The following is a 27,603-nucleotide window of genomic DNA, read 5'->3' on the forward strand; positions in this document are numbered from 1 at the left end:
TCACAGCGCCGAGGTCCCAGGTTCGATCCCGGCTCTGGGTCACTGTCTGTTTGGAGTTTGCACATTCTCCCCGTGTTTGCGTAGGTTTCGCCCCCACAACCCAAAGATGTTGCAGGGTAGGTGGATTGGCCACGCTAAATTGGAAAAAATGAATTGGGTACTCTAAATTTATTTTTTAAAAAGAAACATTGTGTCATGGACTAACTAAAACACTAGCGTAAGTTGTTAAGTACTTTGCGTCAGTCTTCACAGTAGAAGACATGAGTAATATCCCAACAATTCCGGAGAGTCGGGACAGAGTTGAATATGGTAGCCATCACAAAGGAGAAAGTGCTAGAGAAACTAAGAGGTCTAAAAATTGATAAATCTCCGGGCCCAGATGGGCTACATCCTAGAGTTCTAAAGGAGATAGCTGAAGAAATAGTGGAGGCGTTGGTGATGATGTTTCAACAGTCACTGGAGTCAGGGAAAGTACCAGAGGATTGGAAAATCGCTGTTGTAACCCCCCTGTTCAAGAAGGGAACAAGGAAAAAGATGGAAAATTATAGGCCAATTAGCCTAACCTCGGTTGTTGGCAAGATTCTAGAATCCATTGTTAAGGATGAGATTTCTAAATTCTTGGAAGTGCAGGGTCGGATTAGGACAAGTCAGCATGGATTTAGTAAGGGGAGGTCGTGCCTGACAAACCTGTTCTTTGAAGAGATAACAAATAGGTTAGACCAAGGCGAGCCAATGGATGTTATCTATCTTGACTTCCAAAAGGCCTTTGATAAGGTGCCTCACGGGAGACTGCTGAGTAAAATAAGGGCCCATGGTATTCAAGGCAAGGTACTAACATGGATTGACGATTGGCTGTCAGGCAGAAGGCAGAGAGTTGGGATAAAAGGTTCTTTTTCGGAATGGCAACCGGTGACGAGTGGTGTCCCGCAGGGTTCAGTGTTGGGGCCACAGCTGTTCTCTTTATATATTAGCGATCTAGATGACAGGACTGAGGGCATTCTGGCTAAGTTTGCCGATGATACGAAGATAGGTGGAGGGGCAGGTAGTATGGAGGAGGTGGGGAGGCTTCAGAAAGATTTAGACAGTTTAGGAGAGTGGTCCAAGATATGGCTGATGAAATTCAACATGGGCTAGTGGTGAGATCTTGCACTTTGGAAAAAAGAATAGAGGCGTGGACTACTTTCTAAACGGTGACAAAATTCATAATGCTGAAGTGCAAAGGGACTTGGGAGTCCTAGTCCAGGATTCTCTAAAGGTAAACTTGCAGGTTGAGTCCGTAATTAAGAAAGCAAATGCAATGTTGTCATTCATCTCAAGAGGCTTGGAATATAAAAGCAGGGATGTACTTCTGAAGCTTTATAAAGCATTAGTTAGGCCCCATTTAGAATACTGTGAGCAATTTTGGGCCCCACACCTCGGGAAGGACATACTGGCACTGGAGCGGGTCCAGCGGAGATTCACACGGATGATCCCAGGAATGGTAGGCCTAACATACGATAAACGTCTGAGGATCCTGGGATTATATTCATTGGAGTTTAGGAGGTTGAGGGGAGATCTAATAGAAACTTACAAGATAATGAATGGCTTAGATAGGGTGGATGTAGGGAAGTTATTTCCATTAACAGGGGAGACTAGGACCCGGGGGCACAGCCTTAGAATAAAAGGGAGTCACTTTAGAACAGAGATGAGGAGAAATTTCTTCAGCCAGAGAGTGGTGGGTCTGTGGAATTCATTGCCACAGAGGGCGGTGGAGGCCGGGACGTTGAGTGTCTTTAAGACAGAAGTTGATAAATTCTTGATTTCTCGAGGAATTAAGGGCTATGGAGAGAGAGCGGGTAAATGGAGTTGAAATCAGCCATGATTGAATGGTGGAGTGGACTCGATGGGCCGAATGGCCTTACTTCCACTCATGTCTTATGGTTAATTCATAAAAAAACAAAGCTTACATTAGCCTTATAATCATCACTTTTTACAACTTTACTGCAGATTTTATTGTGTTTTTATCTTTCATTTCTTTTAATTGCGTCTTCGAGTAATGTTTAAAAGTGATGCTGCAACATTTATTGGAGCTGCGTAAAAATGAAGTATATTTGTCATTGTTCAACCTGAAAACATTCGTAGAGTTGTTCCAGAAACTAAATAGACAGCAATTGCTGAGTAGATGATGAAAAATAATGTTCACTCTGAAGTATTTGCAAAGTCATAGGGTCGTGGTCTCTGTTAGGAGGTCACTAGTTTTGTTAACTATATATTTTTTATAGATCATTCAAGACAGAATCCTGAATCATATATCTCGCAATGGCTTAATTTGGAATAAACCTCCAGGAGGATTATTTAGTCAGCCACAGTATTCTTCAAATCTAGGAGATTTTCCTTTTTATTATTCTTATCTAGGTAAGTAGAATGCAAATAATTCAAGCTTTTATGAAAGCATTGATGAATTTTCATACATTGGTAATCTTTTACATGTTGAATGCTTTTATACAAAATTTAATGACAGCTACAAAATTTAATATGTAATACTTTAATCTTAGTGTGAAAATAAAATGGAATCTGAATATTATATTACTTGTATGGCAATCATAGGGAAGGCAAACATGCCAAAATGAAATTTCACTGTTCGCTGACTGATGTAGTGCAAAAGAATTTAAAGAATGCAGCAGTAAGAGTTGCAATCTTTTGGTTTTACTCATTTTTGATGTTTTAGGATATCTCCGCATGACCAAATATAGTAGAAGCCAACTTCTGCATTGTAAAATAATAATTAATTCAAACTGCAAAGCTGAATGACTTTTTATTTTGTCATTTCCAAAATGAAGCTACAATAATGCATATAAGTGATTTCATGATCTTCTGCTCCTTTGCAGTTGCCTTGACCTAAAATTATGATGGAAAATAACAGTTTAATGTACACCGTTTCATTAATATGTAAATCATCCGATAATTTGTGGCTTGGGAGAGATAAGCTCATGACTTGTGAATTGGCACAAATTGCGTCGCTACGCCATTAGCTTTGTAAAACCGGAACTTGCAGTCAAACTCCCCAAGTTTCAAGAAATTGCTACACTTACGCATTATTTAAGAATTAAATTTCCTTCGTAGATTAGGGCTGGCACTTAACTATGCATGAACCTTTTTAATGCTGATATTGATGTGCCTGGAATGTCACTGATCCTTTCTGGCCCAGAAAGATGATCGTTGAATCTCTGAAGTTTCATTACTGCAGGAAATAAATGCTCCCTTTCTGTCTTGCTTTTCTCTCTCAATCCAGTTTTTCTTTCCCTCTTCCTGTGTCTGATTTCACCTTATTTTCCTCTTAGTTTCCTTTCCTCAGTTTCTTTCTTAATCCTATAACCTCATAGACCCCATTGTTCACCAGGGTTCCAGTTGCCCCGTTGACCTCTCCACACCATTATCAGCTCCATCTTCAGCAAATTGAAGTGCAGAAGGTTTTTTATCTGAAGACTGAGGATAAAATGTCTGATAGAGCATGCCACAAATTGTGGGATATTGGATTGGATTTCCTAACTTAGATGCTGTTCAACTGCAAGGTTTAGTGACCTAATGACATATTGTTAAACACATTGGTTATGTTCATGCCTTAGATTTATGTACGAAAATCATCAGCTTAAGTTATTTGAGTTGTTTTGTGAATTTCTCTTTAAAACTTTAAACTTCTATGTTTTTGGTTCCAGGTATAAAGCCTTCATCCAAGTTTACTGCTGTTATCCATGTAGTGACTCCGCTGGTTTCGCAGTCACAGCCAATATTAAAACTTCTAGTAGCAGTAGCTAAGTCCCAATATTGTGCCCAGGTAGATTGACTATTTTCTGTTATAGAGGAAAAAACATTTTTTTAAGAGGCTGTGGTGGTGAAAATCCTTGCCAACTTTCTTTTTTGCCCTTCTGGAAGGCTTCCGTGCTGCAGTCTGGTTTAACAGGCCTTACTGGTACCTCACCAAATTGACCATTATTCTATGAGTTTTGATGTTCCATGTCAACAACTATTTGGCTGTAGTGATATCACAGTTCTGTTATCACACAAGTCTATCTTCCTCATTGTGCGAACACACCCATCTAGTCCGTGTGATTTAAAAAGTAATCAGGAGTTGGAATAAGGGCTGATTTGGTATTTTCCCAACTTAATTCCAAACATGTGGCCATCTCATAAATTAGCGTTCTCCTGCCTATTGCACTAGTTGAAATCAACTAACTCAGCACTGATTGGAAATGCAACCTTGACCTTCCTGCTCTTGTGGGGTTTGACTGCTTACTGGATAAATGCTCGTGTCTGTTTATGATGCATTAACCATTAATATGGTGACACATATTTCTGTGGAAAAGCTGTGTTGCCCCATATACCACAGTATCCGGACGTAAACTAATAATGGCAGACCTGCAAAAAAAATAGTTTTCATTTCTTTTGCAGTAACACCACGGCTGGCTCTGTTGTTAAGCAGGGAGGAACAATGCACAGGAGACCAATAGTTATAGGGGACTCCATAGTCAGGAGAACAGATAGACGTTTCTGTGGTCGTGAAAGAGACTCTAGGATGGTATGTTGCCACCCTGGTGCCAGGGTCCAGGATGTCTCTGAACGGGCAGGGAGCATTCTGAAGGAGGAGGGTGAACAGCCAGAGGCCGTGGTAGCCAGAGGTTATGGTACAAATTGGTACTAACGACATAGCAGGAAGAGTGAAAAGGTCCTGCAGCAGGAATTCAGGGATTTAGATAGAAAGTTAAACAACAGGACCTCTCGTGTTTTAGAACATAAACATAAGAACATAAGAACTAGGAACAGAAGTAGGCCATCTGGCCCCTCGAGCCTGTGACGCCATTCAATGAGATCATGGCTGATCTTTGTGGACTCAGCTCCACTCTCCAGCCCTTACACCATATCCCCGAATCCCTTTATTCTTTAGAAAGGTATTTATCCTTTTCTTAAAAACGTTTAAAGAAGGAGCCTCAACTGCTTCACTGGACAAGGAATTCCAGAGATTCACAACCCTTTGGGTGAAGAAGTTCCTCTTAAACTCGGTCCTAAATCTACTTCCCCTTATTTTGAGGCTATGCCCCCTAGTTCTGCTTTCCCCGACCAGTGGAAACAACCTGCCCGCATCTATCCTATCTATTCCCTTCATAATTTTATATGTTTCAATAAGATCCCCCCCGCATCCTTCTAAACTCCAATGAGTACAGTCCCAGTCTACTCAACCTCTCGTCATAATCTAATCCCCTCAACTCTGGGATCAACCTAGTGAATCTCCCCTGCACTCCCTCCAGTGCCAATATGTCCTTTCTTAGGTAAGGATACCAAAACTGAACACACTACTCCAGATGTGGCCTCACCAACACCTTATACAATTGCAGCATAACCTCCCTAGTCTTGAACTCCATCCCTCTAGCACTGAAAGACAAAACGCGATTAGCCTCCTTAATCACCTGTTGCACCTGCACACCAACTTTTTGCGACTCGTGCACACGCAGCATGTTTTAACATCTTACCGTTTAAATAATAATCCATTCTGCTGTTATTCCTCCCAAAATGGATAGCCTCTCACTTGGCAACATTGAATTCCATCTGCCAGACCCTAGCCCATTCACCTAACCTATCCATCTAACCTATCCAAATCCTTCTGCAGACTTCCGGTATCCTCTGCACTTTTTGCTTTACCACTCATTTTAATGTCGTCTGCAAACTTTGCCACATTGCACTTGGTCCCCAACTCCAAATCATCTATGTAAATTGTGAACAACTGCGGGCCCAACACTGATCCTTGAGGGACCCCACTAGTTGCAGGTTGCCAACCAGAGAAACACCCATTTATCCCCACTCTCTGCTTTCTGTTAGTTAACCAATCCTCTACCCATGCTACAACTTTACCCTCAATGCCATGCATCTTTAGTTTATGCAGCAACCTTTTGTGTGGCACCTTGTCAAAAGCTTTCTGGAAATCCAGATATACCACATCCATTGGCTCCCCGTTATCTACTGCACTGGTAACGTCCTCAAAAAATTCTACCAAATTAGTCCGACACGACCTGCCCTTTGTGAACCCATGCTGTGTCTGCCCAATGGGACAATTTCCCTCCAGGTGCCCCGCTATTTCCTCCTTAATGATAGATTCCAGCATTTTCCCTACAACCGAAGTTAAGCATACCGGCCTATAATTACCCGCTTTCTGCCGACCTCCTTTTTTAAACAGTGGTGTCACGTTTGCTACTTTCCAATCCTCTGGGACCACCCCAGAGTCTAGTGAATTTTGATAAATTATCACTAGTGCGTTTACAATTTCCCTAGCCATCTCTTTTAACACTCTGGGATGCATCCCATCAGGGCCAGGAGACTGTCTACCTTTAGCCCCATTAGCTTGCCCAATACTGCCTCCTTAGTGATTACAATCATCTCAAGGTCCTCACCTATCATATCTTTATTTCCATCAGTCACTGGCATGTTATTTGTGTCTTCCACTGTGAAGACTGACCCCAAAAAACCTGTTCAGCTCCTCAGCCATTTCCCCGTCTCCTATTATTAAATCTCCCTTCTCATCTTCCAAAGGACCAATATTTACCTTAGCCACTCTTTTTTGTCTTATATATTTGTAGAAGCTTTTACTATCTGCTTTTATGTTCTGAGCCAGTTTACTTTCATAGTCTACCTTACTCTTTATAGCTTTTTTAGTAGCTTTTTGTTGTCCCCTAAAAACTTCCCAGTCCTCTCGTCTCCCACTAATTTTTGCCACTTTGTATGTTTTTTCCTTCAATTTGATACTCTCCCTCACCTCCTTAGATATCCACGGTCGATTTTTCCCCTTTCTACCGTCTTTCTTTTTTGTCGGTATGAACCTTTTCTGAACACTGTGAAAGATCGCTCTGAAGGTTCTCCACTGTTCCTCAACTGCTTCACCATGAAGTCTTTGCTCCCAGTCTACCTCAGCTAGTTCTTCTCTCATCCCATTGTAATCGCCTTTGTTTAAGCACAAAACACTAGTGTTTGATTTTACCTTGTCATCCTCCAACTGTATTTTAAATTCCACCATATTGTGGTCGCTCCTTCCAAGAGGATCCCGAACTATGAGATCATTAATCAATCTTGCCTCATTACACAGGACCAGATCTAGGACCGCTTGTTCCCTTGTAGGTTCCATTACATACTGTTCCAGGAAATTATCCCGGACACATTCTATAAACTCCTCCTCAAGGCTGCCTTTACCAACCTGGTTAAACCAATCGACATGCAGATTAAAATCTCCCATGGTAACCGCTGTACCATTTCTACATGCATCCGTTATTTCTTTGCTTATTGCCTGCCCTACCATCCTGTTACTATTTGGTGGCCTATAGACGACTCCTATCAGTGACCTTTTCGCCTTACTATTCCTGATTTCCACCCAAATTGATTCAACCTTGTCCTCCATAGCACCAATATCATCCCTTACTATTGCCCGGATGCCATCCTTAAACAACAAAGCTACACCACCGCCCTTACCGTCCATTCTATCCTTTCGTATAGTCTGATACCCTTGGATATTTAACTCCCAGTCGTGACCATCTTTTAACCATGTTTCAGTAATGGCCACTAAATCATAGTCATTTACGATGATTTGCGCCATCAACTCATTCACCTTATTCCGTATACTACGAGCATTCAGGTAAAGTACACTTATGCTGTTTTTTATGTCTTTGTTATGAATCCTAACACCTTGATCAGTAACGTTTTGCAAATTATTTTTCCTCTTATCCTTTCTCCTAATTTGTCTCGTCTTTGAACCCATATCTCTACATCATAACCTGTCACGTAGCCTGCTGCCTTGCTGTCCATTAACCATTATACTGTCCATCGCTTTACCCTTCCCTTCCCCCCAACTTGCTAGTTTAAAGTCCTTGTGACCAACCTAGTTATCCTATTCGCTAGAACACTGGTCCCAGAATGGTTCAGGTGAAGACCGTCCCAACGGTACAGGTCCCTCCTGCCCCAGTACTGATGCCAATGCCCCATGAAATGGAATCCCTCTTTCCCGCACCACTCCTTTAGCCACGCGTTAACTTCCCTAATTTTCTCAACCCTATGCCAATTGGCACGTGGCTCGGGTAGTAATCCAGAGATTATAACCCTGGAGGACCTGTTCTTTAATTTAGTCCCTAGTGTTTGATAATCCCCAAACAGGTCCTCTTTCCTCGCCTTACCTATGTTGTTAGTCCCAACGTGGACCACAACAACTGGATCCTCCCCCTCCCTCTCCAAAATCCTTTCAAGCCGATCAGAGATGTCCCTCACCCTGGCACCGGGCAGGCAACATACCATGCGGGACTCACGATCTGGCTTAAAAAGGATGCCATCAATCCCCCTAATTATAGAATCCCTACAGCTACCACTTGTCTTTTTGCTCCCCCCCTCTTGAATGGCTTCCTGTACCACGGTGCAATGGTCAGTCAACGCATCCTCCCTACAGCCCTCTTCCTCATCCACACAGGGAGCAAGTACCTCATACCTGTTGGACAAGGTCAAGGGCTGAGGCTCCTCAACTCCTAAACTCAGGATCCCCCTACCTGCTTCCTTTGCAGTCACACCACTCTGTCCCTGACCACTGACTGAATTAACAGTACTTATTCTACCGGGTGTGACTGCCTCCTGAAACAAAGCGTCCAGGTAATTTTCCCCCTCCCTGATGTGCCGCAGTGTGTGCAGCTCGGTCTCCAGCTCATCAATTCTGAGCCGAAGTTCCTCGAGCAGCCAACACTTGCTGCAGATGTGGTCACTGACGGTCTCAATGGGATCCACCAGTTCCATTATCATACAGCAACAGCACATCACCTGTCCAGCCATATTCAACTAGTTAATTAATTTAAATAATTGTTTTCACTTTTTTTATAGAACCTCAAGGATAAACCCGAACACCAACAAAAACACAGCCCTCTCTCGCCACTCACCCGAACTCAGTCACTCACCTAAACTCAGATGCACTCTGTTCCAATCAGCATTCCATGTCCTGCCACACCTTTTGTACCCTGCCTGATTTCCAATGAGCCAATAGGCCCGCTCCAGGAAGTGAAGTCTCCAACTGCCACTCGACCTGTAAACTAAGCTCTTTTAAATATGCACTCACCTCTCCCAGCAACCCTGCAGCCTGTGGCCTGCTCCAGGAACTGAAGTCTCTGTTAAATATGCACTCACCTCTCTCAGCAACCCTGCAGCCTGTTTTAACCCAGGATTACTCCTTGTGTCACTTGCCAATGAGGCTAGAAATGGGAAGATCGTACAGCTGAACATGCGGCGAAACAGCTGGTGCAGGAGGGAGGGTTTCAGATATTTGGACCATTGGGATCTCTTCTGGGGCAGGTGGGACCTGTACAAGAAGGACAGGTTGCATCTAAATTGGAGGAGCACAAATATCCTGACCGCGAGGTTTGCTAGTGTCACACGGGAGGGTTTAAACTAGTGTGATGGGGTATGGGAACTGGAGCAATAGGTCAGAGGGTGAATAACTGCAGGGGACCTAGAGAACAGGGCCAGTAAGTCTCAGGAAGAGCAGGCAGGGAGATGTTGCGAAACACAGCGGGACTGGTGGTCTGAAGTACACTTGTTTCAATGCGAGAAGGTAAGGCAGATGAACTTAGAGCTTGGATTAATGCATGAAACTATGATGTTGTTACCATTACAGTGACTTTGTTGAGGGAAGGACACGATTGGCAGCTAAATGTTCCAGGATTTAGATGTTTCAGGCAAGATAGAGGGGGATGTAAAAGGGGTGGGGGTGTTGCACTACTGATTAAGGAGAATATCACAGCTGTACTGTGGGAGGATACCTCAGAGGGTTCATGCAGTGAGACAATATAGGTTGAGCTGAGGAATAGGAAGGGTGCAGTCACCATGTTGGGGGTTTTCCAACAGCCAGCAGGAGATAGAAGAGCAGATATGCAGCCAGATTTTGGAATGGTGTAAAAGCAACAGGATTAACTTCCTCTATATTGTTTGGGACTCACTTAGTGCCAGGAGCTTGGATGGGGCAGTTTGTGAGGAGCATCCAGGTGGGCTTCTTGAAGCAATATGTCGACAGTCTAGCTAGGGAAGGGGCCGTACTGGAGTGGGAATTGGGCAATGAGCCCGGCCAGGTTGTTGAAGCTACAGTAGCATTTCGGGAACAGTGACCATAATTCAGTAAGTTTTAAGGTACTGTTGGATGAAGAGTAGTCCTGCTGGAGTAGTCCTCGGGTGAAGGTGCTAAATTGGGGGTAGGCTAATTATAACAATATTCGTCTGGGACTGAAGAATCTAGATTGGGGGCGGATATTTGAGGGTAAATCAACATCTGGCATGTGTGGAGGCTTTCAAATATCAGTTGACAGGAATTCAGGACCTGCATGTTCCTGTGAGAAAAAAGGATAAGATAGGCAAGTTTCGGGAACCTTGGATAACGAGGGATATTGTAAGCCTACTCCGAAAAAAAAAAAGAAGCATTTGTAAGGGCTAGAAGGCTGGGAACAGACGAAGCCCGTGAGGAATATAAGGAAAGTAGGAAGGAACTTAAGGAAGGAGTGTGGAGGGCTAAAAGGGATCATGAGAGTCAATGGCAAACATGATGAAGAGCAAGAGGGTAGCCAGCGAAAGGGTTGGGCCACTGATGACTTCCGGTGGCGGCCATGGAGTGAGTGGTCACATATTTGTCAGCTCCTGCTCATGGTGGTGTTTTTGTGGCCTTTACGCTGGTTTGTCGCAGGAATTTTATAGGAAAAAGTTGTAGAAGAGAGTGACCCCTAGTTTATGGAGCTGCGGTCCAGAAGTACACAGGAAAAAGCGAACCAGTTGGTTAAGGCGAGTGAGGAGCGGACAAAGCACGTGGAGATGGCGGATGGGCAGGGCCTGGCCCTTCCGGCTCAGTGGTCGATGGACCAGTTGATGAGCTTTCTGAATGAGATGTTCACCCAATAGCGGAAGGAAAGTTCGGAGGACCTGGCCCGGGCGGTGGACTCGATCGGACCAACAGGGCACTGATGCGCAAATCCCAGGGGGGTGAGCCGTTGAGGGCGATGGTGGTACAATTGCATCGGTTCTCGGACAAGGAATGCATCATGAGGTGGGCCAGGCAGACGAGGCGATGCACTTGGCAAGGCGTCTAGATTTGGGTGTCCCAAGACCTGGGAGCAGAGCTCACGCAGAGGAGGGCGAGCTTTAATAAGGTCAAGTCGGCCCTGAACAAGAAGGGTGTTAAGTTTGGTTTACTGTACCCAGATTGCCTGTGGGGGCCGAAGGCTGTACTTTGGCTCGGCGGAGGCGGCAGCGGACTTCATGAAGGAGAATAGACTGGCATGGGAAGGAGGACCTTGGAACTTTGATTGAGGAGAACTGAACTATGCTGTGAAAAACTTTGGGTTTTTGTTGTTTGGGTTTCATAGAATTTGCATAGAATTTACAGTGCAGAAGGAGTCCATTCGGCCCATCGAGTCTGCACCGGCTCTTGGAAAGAGCACCCTACCGAACCGCACACCTGCACCCTATCCCCATAACCCAGTAACCCCAGCCAACACTAAGGGCAATTTTGGACACTAAGGGCAATTTAGCTTGACCAATCCACCTAACCTGCACATCTTCGGACTGTGGGAGGAAACCGGAGCACCTGGAGGAAACCCACGCACACACTGGGAGGATGTGCAGACTCCGCACAGACAGTGACCCAAGCCGGGAATCGAACCTGGGACCCTGGAGCTATGAAGCAATTGTGCTAATCACTATGTTACCGTGCTGCCCTCGGTTTCTTTCGTTTTTTCTGTTTTCTCGGTTCTGTTTGGTGTTAGGCCGGTTTATAGTGCTTTGTTAAGGGATGAGGGATGGGTCTGTGTTCGGACCTTGGGAGGGATTGTTTGTTTGTTTTCACTTTTTGTTTTAACCATTTGCACGAGGCGCGGGGGATGGGGAATCAGTGGGGGTAGGGTGCTAGATGCCATGGGCGAGGGCTGCCAGGCTAGCTGGGTGGGCTAGTTCACAGAAGCAAAGTGGGGGGTGAGCTGAAGATCTACGTGGGGTGGGGGGGTTGGGGGATTATACTGCTGACAGGGAGGGGACTTTCAAAGTGGAGCAGTAGGAGGGTTGATGACTAGTTGCCCGAGGGCGGGCCAAGGGAGGTGCTGGGCATGGGCCGCAGACTGGCCTAGGAGAGGTTATGGTTGATCGGCAGGCGAGGGGACTGGGGCCCCCGATCAGGCTGGTCACGGGGGGGACTGAATGGGCCAGTCAAAAGGGCCCGTGTGCTCGCACAGTTGAGGCAACTGAGTTATGTTGCAGGAGACACATTTGAAGGTGGGGGATCCGATTAGCTTAAGGAAGGGATAGGTTGGACAGGTGTTCCATTCGGGGTTAGACTTTAAAACAAGGCGGTTGGCGATCTTGGTTAATAAGCGGGTGCCATTCGAGATGGGGAATATAGAAGCTGACCCGAGGGGGTAGATATGTTATGGTTAGTGGGAAGCTGGAGGGAATGGCCGTGGTATTGGTAAATATATATGCCCGAACTGGGATGATGTTGAGTTTGTTAGATGGGTACTGGGGAAGATCCCGGACCTAGATTCACATCGACTGATTATGGAGGGAGATTTCAATACGGTCCTGGATCCAAGGCTGGACCGGTCGAGTTCTGGGTCTGGGAAGGTATCAGCTATGGCAAAGGAGCTGCGGGGGTTCATGGAGCGCACGGAGGGAGGGGGGTCGATCCGTAGAGGTTTGGGAGGCCAAGGAGTAAGGAGTTTTTGTTCTACTCCCATGTGCATAAGGTGTATTCCCGGGTAGACTTTTTTGTTATCGATAAGACGCTGCTGGCTGAGGTGGTGGATGCTGAATATTCAGCAATAGTGGTGTCAGACCACGCCCCGCACTGCGTGGACTTGCAAATCAGCAAAGGGAAGACTCGCAATGGAGGTTGGACATGGGGCTGTTAGCGGAGGAGGATACGTGTAAGCGGGTGAGGCAGGCCATTCGGGGATATATAAGGATCAATGACACGGGTGAGGTTTCAGCGGGGCTGGTTTGGGAGGCATTGAAGGCGGTTATTAGGGGGAATTCATCTCAATTCGGGCCCATAAGGAGAAGGCTGAGCAGACTGAGTTGGACAGATTGGTAGGCAAAATGTTACAGGTGGACCGGAGATACGCGGAGTCTCCGGATGACGGGCTTTTGAAGGAGTGTCAGAGACTGCAGCTGGAATTTGGGCTCCTGTCCACAGGTAAGACGGAGGGACAGCTGAGGAGGGTAAAGGGGGCGGTGTATGAGTATGGGGAAAAAGCCAGCCGGATGCTGGCCACTAGCTGAGGAAACAGGAGGCGGCGAGAGAGATTGGGAAAGTGAGGGATACAGGGGGGAAAGGTGATTCTGGATCCGGCGGGGGTGAATGATGTGTTTCGGAGTTTTATAGTAAATTGTATAAATCGGAACCCCCAGCCGGGGAGGAGGGTATGAAGCAATTTCTGGGGGTGGGCTGGCGTTCCCGAGGATATATGAGTTGGTGGGGGATTTGGGAGCCCCAATTGGGCTTGGGGAGGTTATAGACTGGTTGGGGGCGATGCAATCGGGCAAAGCCACGGGACCAGTCGGATACCCGGTTGAGTTTTATAAAAATAATTCCGGGCTGTTGTGGCTGCTTCTGGTCAAGGCTTTTAATGAGTCAAAGGAGCTGCGAGTGAGAACAAAGAACAAAGAAAATTACAGCACAGGAACAGGCCTTTCGGCCCTCCCAGCCTGCGCCGATCCAGAACTTTTATCTAAACCTGTCTTCTATTTACCAAGGATCTACATCCCTCTGTTCCCCGCCCGTTCATATATCTGTCTAGATGCATCTTGAATGATGCTATCGTGCCCGCCTCTACCACCTCCGCTGGCAAGGTGTTCCAGGCACCCATCACCCCCTGCGTAAATGACTTTCCACGCACATCTCCCTTAAACTTTCCCCCCTCGCACCTTGAAATCGTGACCCCTTGTAATTGACACCCCCACTCTTGGAAAAAGCTTGTTGCTATCCACCCTGTCCATACCCCTCATAATTTTGTAGACCTCAATCAGGTCCCCCCTCAACCTCCGTCTTCCAACGAAAACAATCCTAATCTACTCAACCTTTCTTCATAGATAGCACCCTCCATACCAGGCAACGTCCTGGTGAACCTCCTCTGCACCCTTTCTAAAGCATCCACATCCTTCTGGTAATGTGGTGACCAGAACTGCACGCAGTATTCCAAATGTGGCCTAACCAAAGTCCTATACACCTGTAACATGACCTGCCGACTCTTGTACTCAATACCCTGTCCGATGAAGGCAAGCATGCTGTATGCCTTCTTGACCACTCTATCGACCTGCGTTGCCACCTTCAGGATACAATGGACCTGAACTCCCAGATCTCTCTGTACATCAATTTTCCCCAGGACTCTTCCATTGACTGTATAGTCTCTTGAAGTAGATTTTCCAAAATGCATCACCTCGCATTTGCCCGGATTGAACTCCATCTGCCATTTCTCTGCCCAACTCTCCAATCTATATATATTTTGCTGTATTCTCTGACAGTCCTCCTCGCTATCTGCAACTCCACCAATCTTAGTATCATCTGCAACCTTGCTAATCAGACCACCTATACCTTCGTCCAAATCATTTATGTATATCACAAACAACAATGGTCCAAGCACGGACCCCTGTGGAACACCACTAGTCACCTTTCTCCATTTTGAGACACTCCCTTCCACCACTACTCTCTGTCTCCTGTAGCCCAGCCAGTTCTTTATCCATCTAGCTAGTACACCCTGAACCCCATACGACTTCACTTTTTCCATCAACCTGCCATGGAAAACTTTATCAAACGCCTTACTGAAGTCCATGTATATGACATCTACAGCCCTTCCCTCATCAATTAACTTTGTCACTTCCTCAAAGAATTCTATTAGGTTTGTAAGACATAACCTTCCCTGCACAAAACCATGCTGTCTATCACTGATAAGTCTATTTTCTTCCAAATGTGAATAGATCCTATCCCTCAGTATCTTCTCCAACAGTTTGCTTACCACTGACGTCAAGCTCACAGGTCTATAATTCCCTGGATTATCCCTGCTACCCTTCTTAAACAAAGGGACAACATTAGCAATTCTCCAGCCCTCCGGGACCTCACCCGTGCTCAAGGATGCTGCAAAGATATCTGTTAAGGCCCCAGCTATTTATTCCCTCGCTTCTCTCAGTAACCTGGGATAGATCCCATCCGGACCTGGGGACTTGTCCACCTTAATGCCTTTTAGAATACCCAAAACTTCCCCCTTCCTTATGCTGACTTGACCTAGAGTATTTAAACATCCATCCCTAGCCTCAACATCCGTCATGTCCCTCTCCTTGGTGAATACCGATGCAGAGTACTCATTAAGAATCTCACCCATTTCCTCTGACTCCACGCATAAATTCCCTCTTTTTTTCATAGAATTTACAGTGCAGAAGGAGGCCATTCGGCCCATCAAGTCTGCACCGGCTCTTGGAAAGAGCACCCTAACCCAACCTTTGAGTGGGACAATCCTTTCTCTAGTTACCCTCTTGCTCCTTGTATACGAATAAAAGGCTTTGGGATTTTCCTTAACCCTGTTAGCCAAAGATATTTCATGACCCCTTTTAGCTCTCTTTATTGCGCGTTTGAGATTTGTCCTACTTTCCCGATATTCCTCCAAAGCTTCATCAGTTTTAAGTCACCTAGATCTTATTTTCAGCTTCCTTTTTCATCTTAGCTAGTCTCACAATTCCACCCGTCATCCATGGTTCCCTAATCTTGCCATTTCTATCCCTCATTTTCACAGGGACATGTCTGTCCTGCACTCTAATCAACCTTTCCTTAAAAGACTCCCACATTTCAAATGTGGATTTACCCTTAAAGAGCTGCTCCCAATCCACATTTCCTAGCTCCTGCCGAATCTTGTTACTCTTGGCCTTTCCCCAATTTAGCCGTCTTCCTTTCGGACCACTCTCGTCTTTGCCCATGAATATTCTAAAACTTACGGAATTGTGATCGCTATTCCCAAAGTAATCACCGACTGAAACTTCAACCACCTGGCTGGGATCATTCCCCAATACCAGCTCCAGTTTCCCGAGTTGGACTATTTACATGCTGTTCTAAAAAACTCTCCTGGATGCTCCTTACAAATTCTGCTCCATCTACGCCTCCAACACTACATGAGTCCCATTCAATGGTAGGGAAGTTGAAATCTCCCATCATGACCACCCTATTACTTCTACATTTTTCTATGATCTGTCTACATATTTGTACCTCTACTTCACGCTCGCTTTTGGGAGGCCTGTATTAAAGTCCCAACAATGTTACTGCACCCTTCCTATTTCTTAGCTCTACCCATATTGTCTCAGTGCTCGAATCCTCCATTGTGCCCTCCTAAATCACAGCTGCGCTATCATCTCTGTCCAGTAATCCAACTCCTCCATCCCTTTTACCTCCCTCTCTATCCCTCCTGAAGCATCTATACCCTGGGATATTTAGTTGCCAGTGTTGCCCTTCCCTCAACCAAGTCTCGGTAATACCAATAACATCATATTCCCAGGTACTAATCCAAGCCCTAAGTTCATCTGCCTTACCTGTAATGGTCCCACCGCCCCCAGAACCGGTTCCAATGTCCCACAAATCTGAACCCCTCCCTCCTGCACCATCTCTCAAGCCATGTATTCATTCTGACTATTCTTGAATTTCTACTCTGACTGACTCATGGCACTGGTAGCAATCCTGAGATTACTACCTTTTGAGGTCCTACTTTTTAACTTATCTCCTAACTCCCTAAATTCTGATTGTAGGACCTCGTCCCGTTTTTTACCTATATCGTTGATGCCTATATGCACCACGACACCTGGCTGTTCACCCTCTCCCTTTCAGTATGACCTGCAGCCGATCTGAGACATCCCTGACCCGTGCATCCGGGAGGCAACATACCATTTGTGAGTCTCGTTTTCGACCACAGAAACGCTAGTCTACTCCCCTTGCGATTGAATCCCCTATGACTATAGCCCTGCCAGTCCTTTTCCCGCCCTTCTGTGCAGCAGAGCCAGCCACGATGCCATGAGCCTAGCTACTTACTGCCTTCACCTGGTGAGTCATCTCCCCCAACAGTATCCAAAACGGTACAGCTGTTTTGGAGGGAGATGACCACAGGGGACACCTGCACTGCCTTCCTGCTCTTTCTTTGCCTTTTGGTCACCCATTCCCTGTCTCCATCACCAATCCTAATCTGCGGTGTGACCAACTCACTGTAACTGCTATCCACGACCTCCTCAGCATCGCGGATGCTCCAAAGTGAGTCCTTCCGCAGCTCGAGAGCCGTCATGCGGTCTAACAGGAGCTGCAGCTGGACACACTTCCCGCACATGAAGGTGTCAGGGGCATCGGCCGCGTCCCTGAACTCCCACATTGAGCACGAGGAGCATAACACGGGTCTGGGATCTCCTGCCATTTTTACACTTTACCTTAACTGATTACAAATATAATATCAAATAATGAATAGGTGAAAGGAATAAAGATTTTACTTACCAATCACAATACTTACCAACACACGAAGAGTTAAATTTCTCCCAGCTACTGCTAATTGGAGCACATTCCTTACCAGCCAATCAAGTCACTGCTTTGCTGTGATGTCGCTCTTCAAGGTAAGTTTTTAAAGAGGAAAACTTACCTTCCCGACAGACCCCTGGCCACTGCTCCCGCCGAAACTCTGAAGGCCACTTCTCTGGCAGCTGTGTCCCCGTCGCTCTTTTATCCTGTGTCCCCGCCGCTCTCCTCGTGCTCTTTTATCTTGTGTCCCCGCCGCTCTCCTCGCGCACTTTTATCCTGTGTCCCAGCAGCTCTCCTTGCGCTCTTTAATCCTGTGTCCCCGCCGCTCTCGCGCTCTTTCACTGTGTCCCCGCCGCTCTCTTCGCCCTCTTTCACTGAGTCCCCGCCCCTCTCGCGCTCTTTCACTGTAAATACAGTTAAAAATAAAACACTTAACCAGCAACCACTGCGCCCCACACAAGAACAGCAATCAGCTGTTATGGGCCTGTGCAAACAATTTAAATCTTTACTACTTACCCAGCAGTCACTCTGTCCTCACTCCGACCGGATTCAGCTGGAAACTCTCAACAGTGTTTTAAAACAAAATGTACTCCCATTCTCAGCAAGCACTCACTCAGCAACCACTGCTTCCCGCACGATAGCACCTCAGGGAAAAGAAAAACTACTTACCAGTCACCAGCCAATCACTTACCTGCAGGCTGTGACGTCACAGTTCATCTTTTTTCCAGTTCTACCTGCCCTCGAGTCTCCCTCTTGATCTTTACTTGGCTGAGAGCCTTACTCGGCTGGGATCCTTACAGTGCTCCCCACACGTTATCCCAGGCATCGATTTCCCTTATTTTGAAGCAGGATAAGGATCCGCAGTGCTCTGGGTCGTATAGGCCAATCAACCTGCTAAATGTGGATGCAAAATTGCTCGAAAAGATCTTGGTCACACGTATAGAGGATTGTGTTCCGGGGGCAACAGGGGAGGACCAGACGGGTTTTGTGAAGGGACGACACCTGACATCCAACATTAGGCGGCTCCTAAATCTAATAATGATGCCTGCAGAGGGGCGCGAGGTCAAGGTGGTGGTGGCCATGGATGCAGAAAAGGCATTTCATCGGGTGGATCAAATCGGGTGGATTTGTGGGATGTCCTGGGAAGGGTTGGGTTTGGGCAAGGATTTGTGGATTGGGTCCGGTTATCAGCCACCGGTGGCAAATGTAAGGACAAACCGGGTTCGATCAGAATATTTTAGTCTGTGCCGGGGGACGAGACAGGGGTGTCCACTCCCCCCCCACTACTGTTTGCCCTGGCCATATAGAGCCTTTGGCAATGGCGCTGAGAGCATCGAACATTTGGCGGGGGATAGTGAGAGGGTGGGGTGGAACATAGGGTTTCGCTCTATGCGGATGATTTGCTCCTTTATATAACAGACCCGTTGGAGGGAATTGCAGGAATTATGGGGATACTGGGGGAATTTGGTCGGTTCTCAGGTCACAAACTGAATATTGGCAAGAGTGAGGTTTTTGCGATCCAGGCAAGGAGGCAGGAGAGGAGACTAAAGGAGATGCCGTTCAAAGTAGTGGGAGGGTGTTTTGGGTACCTGGGGGTTCATGTGGCAAGGGACTGGGGTCATCTTCATAAACTAAATTTGGGCAGGCTGTTTGCGCAAATGAAAGGGGACTTCCGTAGGTGAGACGTGCTCCGCCTGTCATTGGCGGAGAGGGTACAGACTATGAAAATGACAGTCCTTCCGAGATTGCTGTTCGTGTTTCAGTGTCTTCCAATCTTCATCCCCAAGGCATTTTTTAGGAAGATGAATGCGGCGATCTCAGGTTTTATATGGGCCGGGAAAGCCCCGAGGGTGAAGAAGGTCCTTCTTGAGCTGGGAGGGGGGCTTGACCCTTGCGAATTTTATTAATTACTACTGGGCGACTAATATATCGATGGTTTGGAAATGGGTAGTGGGGGAGGGGTGGGTGTGGGAGCAAGTGGAGGCGGCATCTTGCAAGGGTACGAGTCTGAAGGCTTTATTAACAGCACCTCTGCCGTTCTCGCCGGCTCGGTACTCCACAAACCCAGTGATAGTGGCATCCCTGAGAGTGTGGGGGCAATGGAGGCTGCACATGAGACTAGAGGGAGCGTTGATGTGGTCACCGATTTGTGATAATCATCGGTTCGCTCCGGGGGGGGGAGGGGTGGGGAGCTGGACAGGGGCTTCAAGAGGTGGCAGCGGGCAGGGATTGAGAGATTTGGGAATCTCTTCATTGAGGAGAGTTTCCTGAGCTTGGAGGAGCTAGAGGAGGAGTTAAGTTGCTAGGTGGGAACGGGTTCCGGTACCTGCAGGTACGGGATTTTGTTCGGAGGTAGGTCCCGAGCTTCCCTCACCTCCCACTAAGGGGGCAACAGGATAAGGTGATGTCAAAAGCAGGGGTTGGGGAGGGGAGGGTCTCGTAATTATATAAGGAACTGATGGAGTGGGAAGGTGTTTCAATTGGGGAGGTGAAGAGGAAGAGCTGGGAGGGGAGTTGGAAGTCGGGTTATGGGTGAAGGCCCTGAGGAGAGTCAATGCATCCTCGTCATGTGCCAGGCTTAGCCTGATCCAGTTCAAGGTGGTCCACAGGGCTCATATGACTGTGGCCCGGATGAGTAGATTTTTTGAGGAGGTGGAGGACAGGTGTGGGGAAAGTCCTGCGAACCATGTACATATGTTTTTGGCGTGTCCGAGGCTGAGGGGATTTTGGCAGGAATTTTCAGATGTCATGTCAGAGGTCCTGGAAGGGAGGGTGACTCCGAGTCCAGAGATGGCAATATTTGGAGTGCCAGAACATCCGGGAGCCCAGTGGGGGAGAGAGGCCGACATTTTGGCCTTTGCCTCCCTGGTGGCCCAGAGACAGATTTTGCTGGGTGGAGGGACTCCGAGCCTCCAAAGTCGGGGGTGTGGGTCAGTGACATGGCAGGGTTACTTAGACGAGAGAAAATTAAGTTTGCTTTAAGGGGTTCATTACAGGGGTTCGCTCCGAGGTGGCAGCCGTTCATCGACTTCTTCAAGGAGAATTGACCGTCAGCAGGAGGGGGTGGGGGGGGCGAAGGGGGAGGCATGGAAGTGACGAATAAGGGCAGGGAATCTAATGTTATGGGTGGTTAGGGTTGAGGGCTGGGGGGGGGGGGGGGGGGGGGGAGTTGCGTCTGTTAGTGAGAGGTTTTTGCATGTGTTGGATCTCTGTTGTTTAAAATGTTAAAATTATAAATGCCTCAATAAAATATTTTCTAAAAAAACAGAAAGGATTGGCCCACTCAAGGAAAGGGGAGGAAATCTATGCATGGAACCATAGGAAATGGGCGAGGTATTGAATGAGTACTTTGTATTAGTATTCACCAAAGAGAAGGACTTCGTGGATGATGGTTTTGTGAAGGGGAGGTTGTGCCTCACCAACTAACTTGATTGAGTTTTTAGAGGAAGTGATGAAGATGATTGATGAAGGCAGGGCAATGGATGTTGTCTAATGGACTTCAGTAAGACCTTTGACAAGGCCCCTCATGGCAGACTGGTACAGAAGGTAAAGTCACACGGGATCAGAGGTCAGCTGGCAAGATGGATACAGAACTAACTAAGTCATGGAAGACAGAGAGTAGCAATGAAAGCGTGCTTTTCTGAATGGAGGGCTGTGACTAGTGGTGTTCCACAGGGACCTTTACTATTTGTAGTATACATAAATGATTTGAAGGAAAATGTAACTGGTCTGATTAGTACTTTTGCGGACGACACAAGGTTGGTGGAATTGCGAATAATGATTAGGACTGTCGGAGGATACAGCAGGATATAGATCAGTTGGAGACTTGGGTGGAGAGATGGCAGATGGAGTTTACAACGGACAAATGTGAGGTAATTCTTTTTGGAAGGTCTAATACAAGTAGGAAGTATACAGTAAATGGCAGATCTCTTGAGCATATTGACAGGCAGAGGGATCTGGGAGTACAGGTCCACAGGTCACAAAATGGTAACGCAGGTGGAGGAGGTAGTCAAGAAGGCATATGGCATGCTTGCCTTCATTGGCCAGGGCATTAAGTATAAAAATTGGCACGTCATGCTGCAGCTATATTGAACCTTAGTTGGGCCACACTTGGAATATAGTGTTCAATTCTGGTCGCCATTACCAGAAGGATGTAGAGGCTTTGGCGAGGATACAGAAGAGACTTACAAGGATGTTGCCTGATATGGAGGGCATTCGCTATGAGCAGAGGTTGGATAAACTCAGTTTGTTCTCACTGGAAAGACAGAGGTTGAGGGGCGACCTGGTAGAAGTCTACAAAATTGAAGGACATGGACAGAGTGGATAGTCAAGCTTTTTACCAGGGTGGAAGAGTCAATTACTGGGGAACATGGGTTTAAGATGTGAGGGCAAAGTTTAGAGGAGACGAGCAAGAGAAGTTTTTTACACAGGGTAGTGAGTGCTTGGAACTCGCTGCCGGAGAAAGTGGTGGAAGCTGGTACCTTAGTGATGTTTAGGGAACGTCTTGACAAATACATGAATAGGATGGGAATAGAGGGATACGGACCTCAGAAGTGGAGAAGGTTTTAGGTTAAACGGGCAGAATGGTTGGCGCAGGCTGGAGGGCCGAAGGGCCTGTTCTTGTGCTGTACTTTTCTTTGTTCTTTGTCTTGGTTCACTCCATATGTCCATGCTGTGCATAAGGACACACTTCCTGTAAGCTTTATTTGTTGCCCCTTTAGAATTGGGAAACTTTGGCCAAAATGTTTGTTATTTAGCTCTTATGATGATGGAGCTATTGTAACAATATATTTTACAAATAAAAGGCTGAGAAATATTAAAATATTCTTAAAGTAAAATTAATGGCTATCATTTTGATGTATGTAATTTTGTTGTCGATAAATAGTAATTTATGGAACAGAACATTTTAATTAGCACCAACTTAGTGACAATGTGAATTCTGTATATTAATCACAATGGTGCTTGGGTGTTTTCAGGTTATTGTGTTATGGGACTGTGACAAACCTTTGCCAGCCAAACACCGGTGGCCCTCCACTGCTGTCCCTGTACTGGTCATCGAAGGGGAAAATAAAGTAAGTTTTCTTAGGCTACACACTTTATTTTCATAAAATGCTTGTCTTTAATTCATTTTGCCCTATGAGTTGCCAATGGGGAGATTGAATATAGGATTTGCTGATTTTGATATCTTTGTGTACTTCAGAAGATAAGTTTTGTCATCTTACCAAAAAATGATTTGAAAGGACAGAAAAAGCATGCACATGCATCAGAATGCAATAATAAAGTATTCTTAAATCTGCCCTGATAGCTTTAGCCATCTTTGTCTCTGGTCTAACTCAAGTACTGGCCTAGCACTCGCTTGGCAGTTTTTATGTAGAGATGATGTACAATGAGGAAGGGTCAATGGATTACAAAAAATATAAATTATCAAGTGACATTGGGCCCAGTAATTTGTATCCCAGTAGTACTTGTGATTTATATGGTCTGTGTCATGGGTAATTTGTTGTAACTAGAATCCTCACTGCAAAGTTATGTATGGTCTTTTTTTAAATAAAAAATTTTACATAGATTTTTAGGTGGGCCACTGTTTGTCATTTTGTGCAGTGGCCACATAAAGTAGCTGTTTCATTGAAAAGCAGTTCAAACTGTGGTTCGCACTGAAGTATGTAAACCTGTGGAGTGAATCGGTAACAGTAAAGCCTTGGTATCAGCTAGACAATTAAGGTTGAATTCGTAACCCAAAAATACATCATTGATGACAGCTTTTGTATTGTAAAGTGAAGTATGCTGATATTTTCAATGCTGTGAAACATCCCCTCTTTTTTTGCTATTCTGCCTCATGATGATCTAGCACATATAGGAGTTCCAACCCTCACCAGAAAAAGTATAATATGAACTCTGATTTATGATGCATGATTTATGATGCAACTGTATGTAGGATAAGACTAAATTATGTAAACACTTCAGTGTGTCCAAAAGTAAATCTATATTTGACACTTAAATAATCACATTTTCGAGAACTCTTTTTTAAGTTTAATGTTTAAGATATCTTTATGCTTCATGCCATGACTTTCACATGTCTCTCCAATAACATCCTGCAGCTGTAATTTCTGTATGAACCTATATAGAACTCTATAGTGGTTTCCCGTGATCCTTTATTTCAGTCCAGCTGAGATATTTCTCTTTGCAGCACACTGACTTTTTTCTTTTTTTTTAAATGGCCAATTTCAAAGAGTCCACATTAATATCTTGAAGGTTAGGTCCACACAGTCACCCAAGGTCGGAATTGAACCCGGGTCCCTGTCGCTGTGAGACGCCAGTGCTAACCATCTGTCGTCCTCCTTTCCTTTATCCTTCGAGTATATTACTGTAGAATATTACATGATACTTTTCACTAAAGATTTTCAATCATACCTTGACAGTTAATAAGAATTTACAATGCGACCTAATAGGCAAAAGCCATTGCATTATAAATCCTTGAAAATAAAATGCCACTGAGCTGAGTTAACAACAGATCTCAGCATAGCCAGAAATTGAATTGCTTCAATGGTCTCAGTGTTCCTCAGATAGAAAGTTGGAAAATGAGGGAGGTTCCCACTCTTTATATGGAACAGAACTAGACTTGTTGTCAACGGTCAAATAGCCTATTTGCACTCGCCATCTAAGCATGCACAAGATATGTGGAATGGCATCTGAGTGATTGCTGGTGCTCAAGCAACTGTACTTCAGCAAAAGTCAGTTTCTTGAAGAGTCATGTTGAGAAAAATTACACAATTAATTCCACACTTACTGCGCTTTCTGGCTAGATTCTTATTTTCATGCAACGTAAAACTGTTTAAAAATTGAAAAGTACCAAGACTAACTATTTTACAGTTTGCACCAGGACACATCTGATGGAAATCCAAATTTGTGACTCCTGTGCCTCGATTTTGGCCTGATGGTGCCAAGACTAAACTTGCCAATTATCAACCCAGAATACACTACATTGGGAATCCTATTTATTTTATGGGCAATTAAATTTAAAAGAATGTTGGCTTGCATTTGATGTATACATTTAAAAATTTGATGGAAACAATGTGAAGCATTCTCAAAATTATGCAGTTGCATGGGGCACAGCAATAGTAATTCAACTGTTGTCATTTGTAGAATTGGATGAACAAGGATAAACAAGCCTTTCAACGGTCCTACGTGCAATTTCCTATGATTGCCAACTTTTAGAGAATCTTTATTTTGTGGCTTAAGTGAAATAATGTTGCATGTTACCTCTTGCTTAGAATAATTTGGCAATGGTTTGTAGAGTTTGTCTTTGCATTTCGTGTGTATGTTCTGAAGGTATGGGAGGAACATGCAGCTGTGTTTAAAATAGAACCATCAGTGCCGGAAATTGTTAATGTTGTTTCAGCAGTGATGTTATGCACTGCATATGATAAATATCAATTTAGCAACAAACATTTATTAGGACGATCCATAACATCACATTGATCTTGTGTTTGCCACCTTGAAGATGCTAAACTGGTTATCCATTTTTTTCTGCATTATGTACAGGTTATGAGTAGTCGTTTCCTTCCATATGATGCCATCAATACACATGCAGTACTTAGCCTTGATGAAGACACTGTTCTTTCTACCACTGAGGTAAGGATATTTAACGTACACTGCTTTACTAGTTTGTAAATGCAATACCCAACTTGGAAGGTCTTGCAGTTCAAGAAGGTGCTAGATTTAATTCCTGTGCACTAAGTTAGTGGACCTTGGCCAGGGTAGAGATTTGGGCACAGAAATTAGCTTCAGTGCACCTATGCTAAGGAGCGAATAATTCAGCTAAGATTCCTGTTCCTGAGTGTTATTAGGTATCATGTGCTGGAAAGCACTTGTGCAGATATTGAACAATGTTAAGATTAGGCTCAGTGGAGAGCCATTTGTTGCCTACGTGTGTGTGTGTAATATATATATATATATATATATATATATCTCGCTGATGGATAGGAAAAGGACCCGTTGGTCCATCTGACCTGTGGCACACAACTGTGATGCTTTCTGCATCACCATATAAACAAGTACATAAAAACATACATAGAAAATAGAGGCAGGAGGAGGCTATTCGGCCCTTCAAGCCTACTCCACCATTCATTATGAACATGGCTGATCATTGAGTTAAATTTCCTGATCCAACCTACCCACCCACCTATCCCTTGTACCAGTGAAACAAATTGTCATTACTGAACAAGATTTGGCGAAAATGTCTACATTTAAAGTTAATATTTCGGATTTATAATTTGTATTAATTTTAACACATTTCTAGGAAGAGTAGTGAATGGTTTGCAAATATGTTGATTCAAAGGCAGCTTGTGGCAAAATTCAAGCAAATTGTCATGTTGCATACATCCAGTTATGGTGTTCTCCAAACAAAAGGAGTGGTCTCATACTATTGACTACCTTTATTTGAATCGTAATGGAGTTTTGGGAGTACATTTGGAACAGTTATTGTTGGTTTATTTTGATTGTGTCATGCTTGTATTGAAACCCAGTTAAACGGATAATGTACTTGATAAATGACATCTTGCACAAAGAATTTTCTTTTGATCTCTTATACAGTAAGCTTAGGAGAAACATGCATAGTGTTGTTAGAGCATGCTTTAACACTGAAAGCAATCAAGAAATCTTTGTATCTCTTAAGGATAAATATCTAAAACAGGGAAATATATCTGCAAAAGGTTGGTTATGGAATTGGTTTTGGATAGCTATGGAAAAGCGTCAGCACAGTTATTGGCCTGGATTATCAGTGTCAGGTTGGCTCCAGAGGCAGGCCGGATTCCATCTTTTCTCGTCCCTCCGGAATTAAAATATGGCAGGTGAGGACTCTTTTTAAAGGAGACAGATCTGCCAAGTTGGAAAATTTACCAGCTCGAGCTTCCCACCTCAGTGGCAAAGATTTGGCCCCTTAATCTCCTGTGCTATGAACTTATATGATTATGATATACAGACAGAGGAAGGAGAGTGTCAGGTAAATGTGAGGTCCATAAGTGAAGAGCAACGGTGTTTCTCTGGTGGTGATTGGTGGAAGATCATCAAGCTTTTGTATTTGAGGGGCTGCTTGTTTTTACCCGTAATTGAACATTGCAGTAGAGTTGAGTTTAGGATATCCAACCCTCAATGATTGGGAGATTCCAGGAATTGGACGGGTGTACTATTTCCAAGCTGTGTGTCAAGCAACCTGGGAGGTCAGCTACTTAAATTTCTCTCTGCTATAAGCACCATCTACACCCTGTAATGCCACCAGCTGCATTGTTAAAATCTCAGACGCAGTGGTGTCACCCATCTGCAAGGAAATGGAGGGAGGCCTGGTGTAGGGGAGGGGGTGGTTTAGGGAAGCGAACTCTAAATTTGGGGGAAGAGGCAAAATCGGGGAATAGGAATCATGGGATGGGAGAAATGATGGAGACAGGATGGGGACCTGGGAAGCAATCAAAATTGTGCGATGGGAAGGAAGGGGCTCAGGGTCAGGAGAAGTGGGGGTGGCATGGAAATCAGCATTTTCAACAAAGCTGAGAATAGTACCATCATGTTGGTGAGTGGGAGCAGCACGGGGGTGGGAGGGAGGGCGAACAACTGATAATGGGGGTGAGTGAAACTTCACTGAGAAAAATGGTGAAAGATTATTTCCAGTGGACAAATGGAGAATTTGGAAATGGAAAGCAAGGATTCTCACTGGAAGAAATGAGGGGAAAAGGAGGAGAAAACCTCTTGAACTGAAGATTCATAAATCATGGGATACTTCACGTTATATGGCAGTTGAGGGGGAGACTTTTTCAGAGGGGATGGATTTGAAAACAAAAAATGTAAAAGAAAGAGCTGGGGAGGAGTTAGCAAGGAATGAAGTTACAGGAAAGAGGGGATTGAATCCAAGCTTAAGTGGTTTCAAAATATCGGTGCTGAACTGAGTTCAAGATAATGCATCGTGTGAAAATGACATGGTCAGATGTCATATGGTCAGTATGCCACATGATTAAACTTCCAGGAATGCCTCCAACCAGAGTTGACAGCCCTATTGT

At 45.1% G+C, this 27,603-nt stretch overlaps 1 protein-coding gene across 1 annotated transcript in view; it reads left to right on the plus strand.

Annotated features, from left to right (window-relative positions):
• LOC140385344 (exostosin-1-like) overlaps positions 1-27,603 on the plus strand; it is a 299,358-nt gene that overhangs the window by 215,822 nt on the left and 55,933 nt on the right. The window contains exons 5-8 of the mRNA XM_072467409.1: positions 2,262-2,394; positions 3,696-3,814; positions 22,531-22,626; positions 25,097-25,186. Coding sequence (XP_072323510.1) covers positions 2,262-2,394; positions 3,696-3,814; positions 22,531-22,626; positions 25,097-25,186 — 438 coding nt within the window. The remainder of the gene's footprint in view (positions 1-2,261; positions 2,395-3,695; positions 3,815-22,530; positions 22,627-25,096; positions 25,187-27,603) is intronic.

The sequence above is a fragment of the Scyliorhinus torazame genome, chromosome 11 (assembly GCF_047496885.1).
Source record: "Scyliorhinus torazame isolate Kashiwa2021f chromosome 11, sScyTor2.1, whole genome shotgun sequence".
NCBI lineage: Eukaryota > Metazoa > Chordata > Chondrichthyes > Carcharhiniformes > Scyliorhinidae > Scyliorhinus > Scyliorhinus torazame.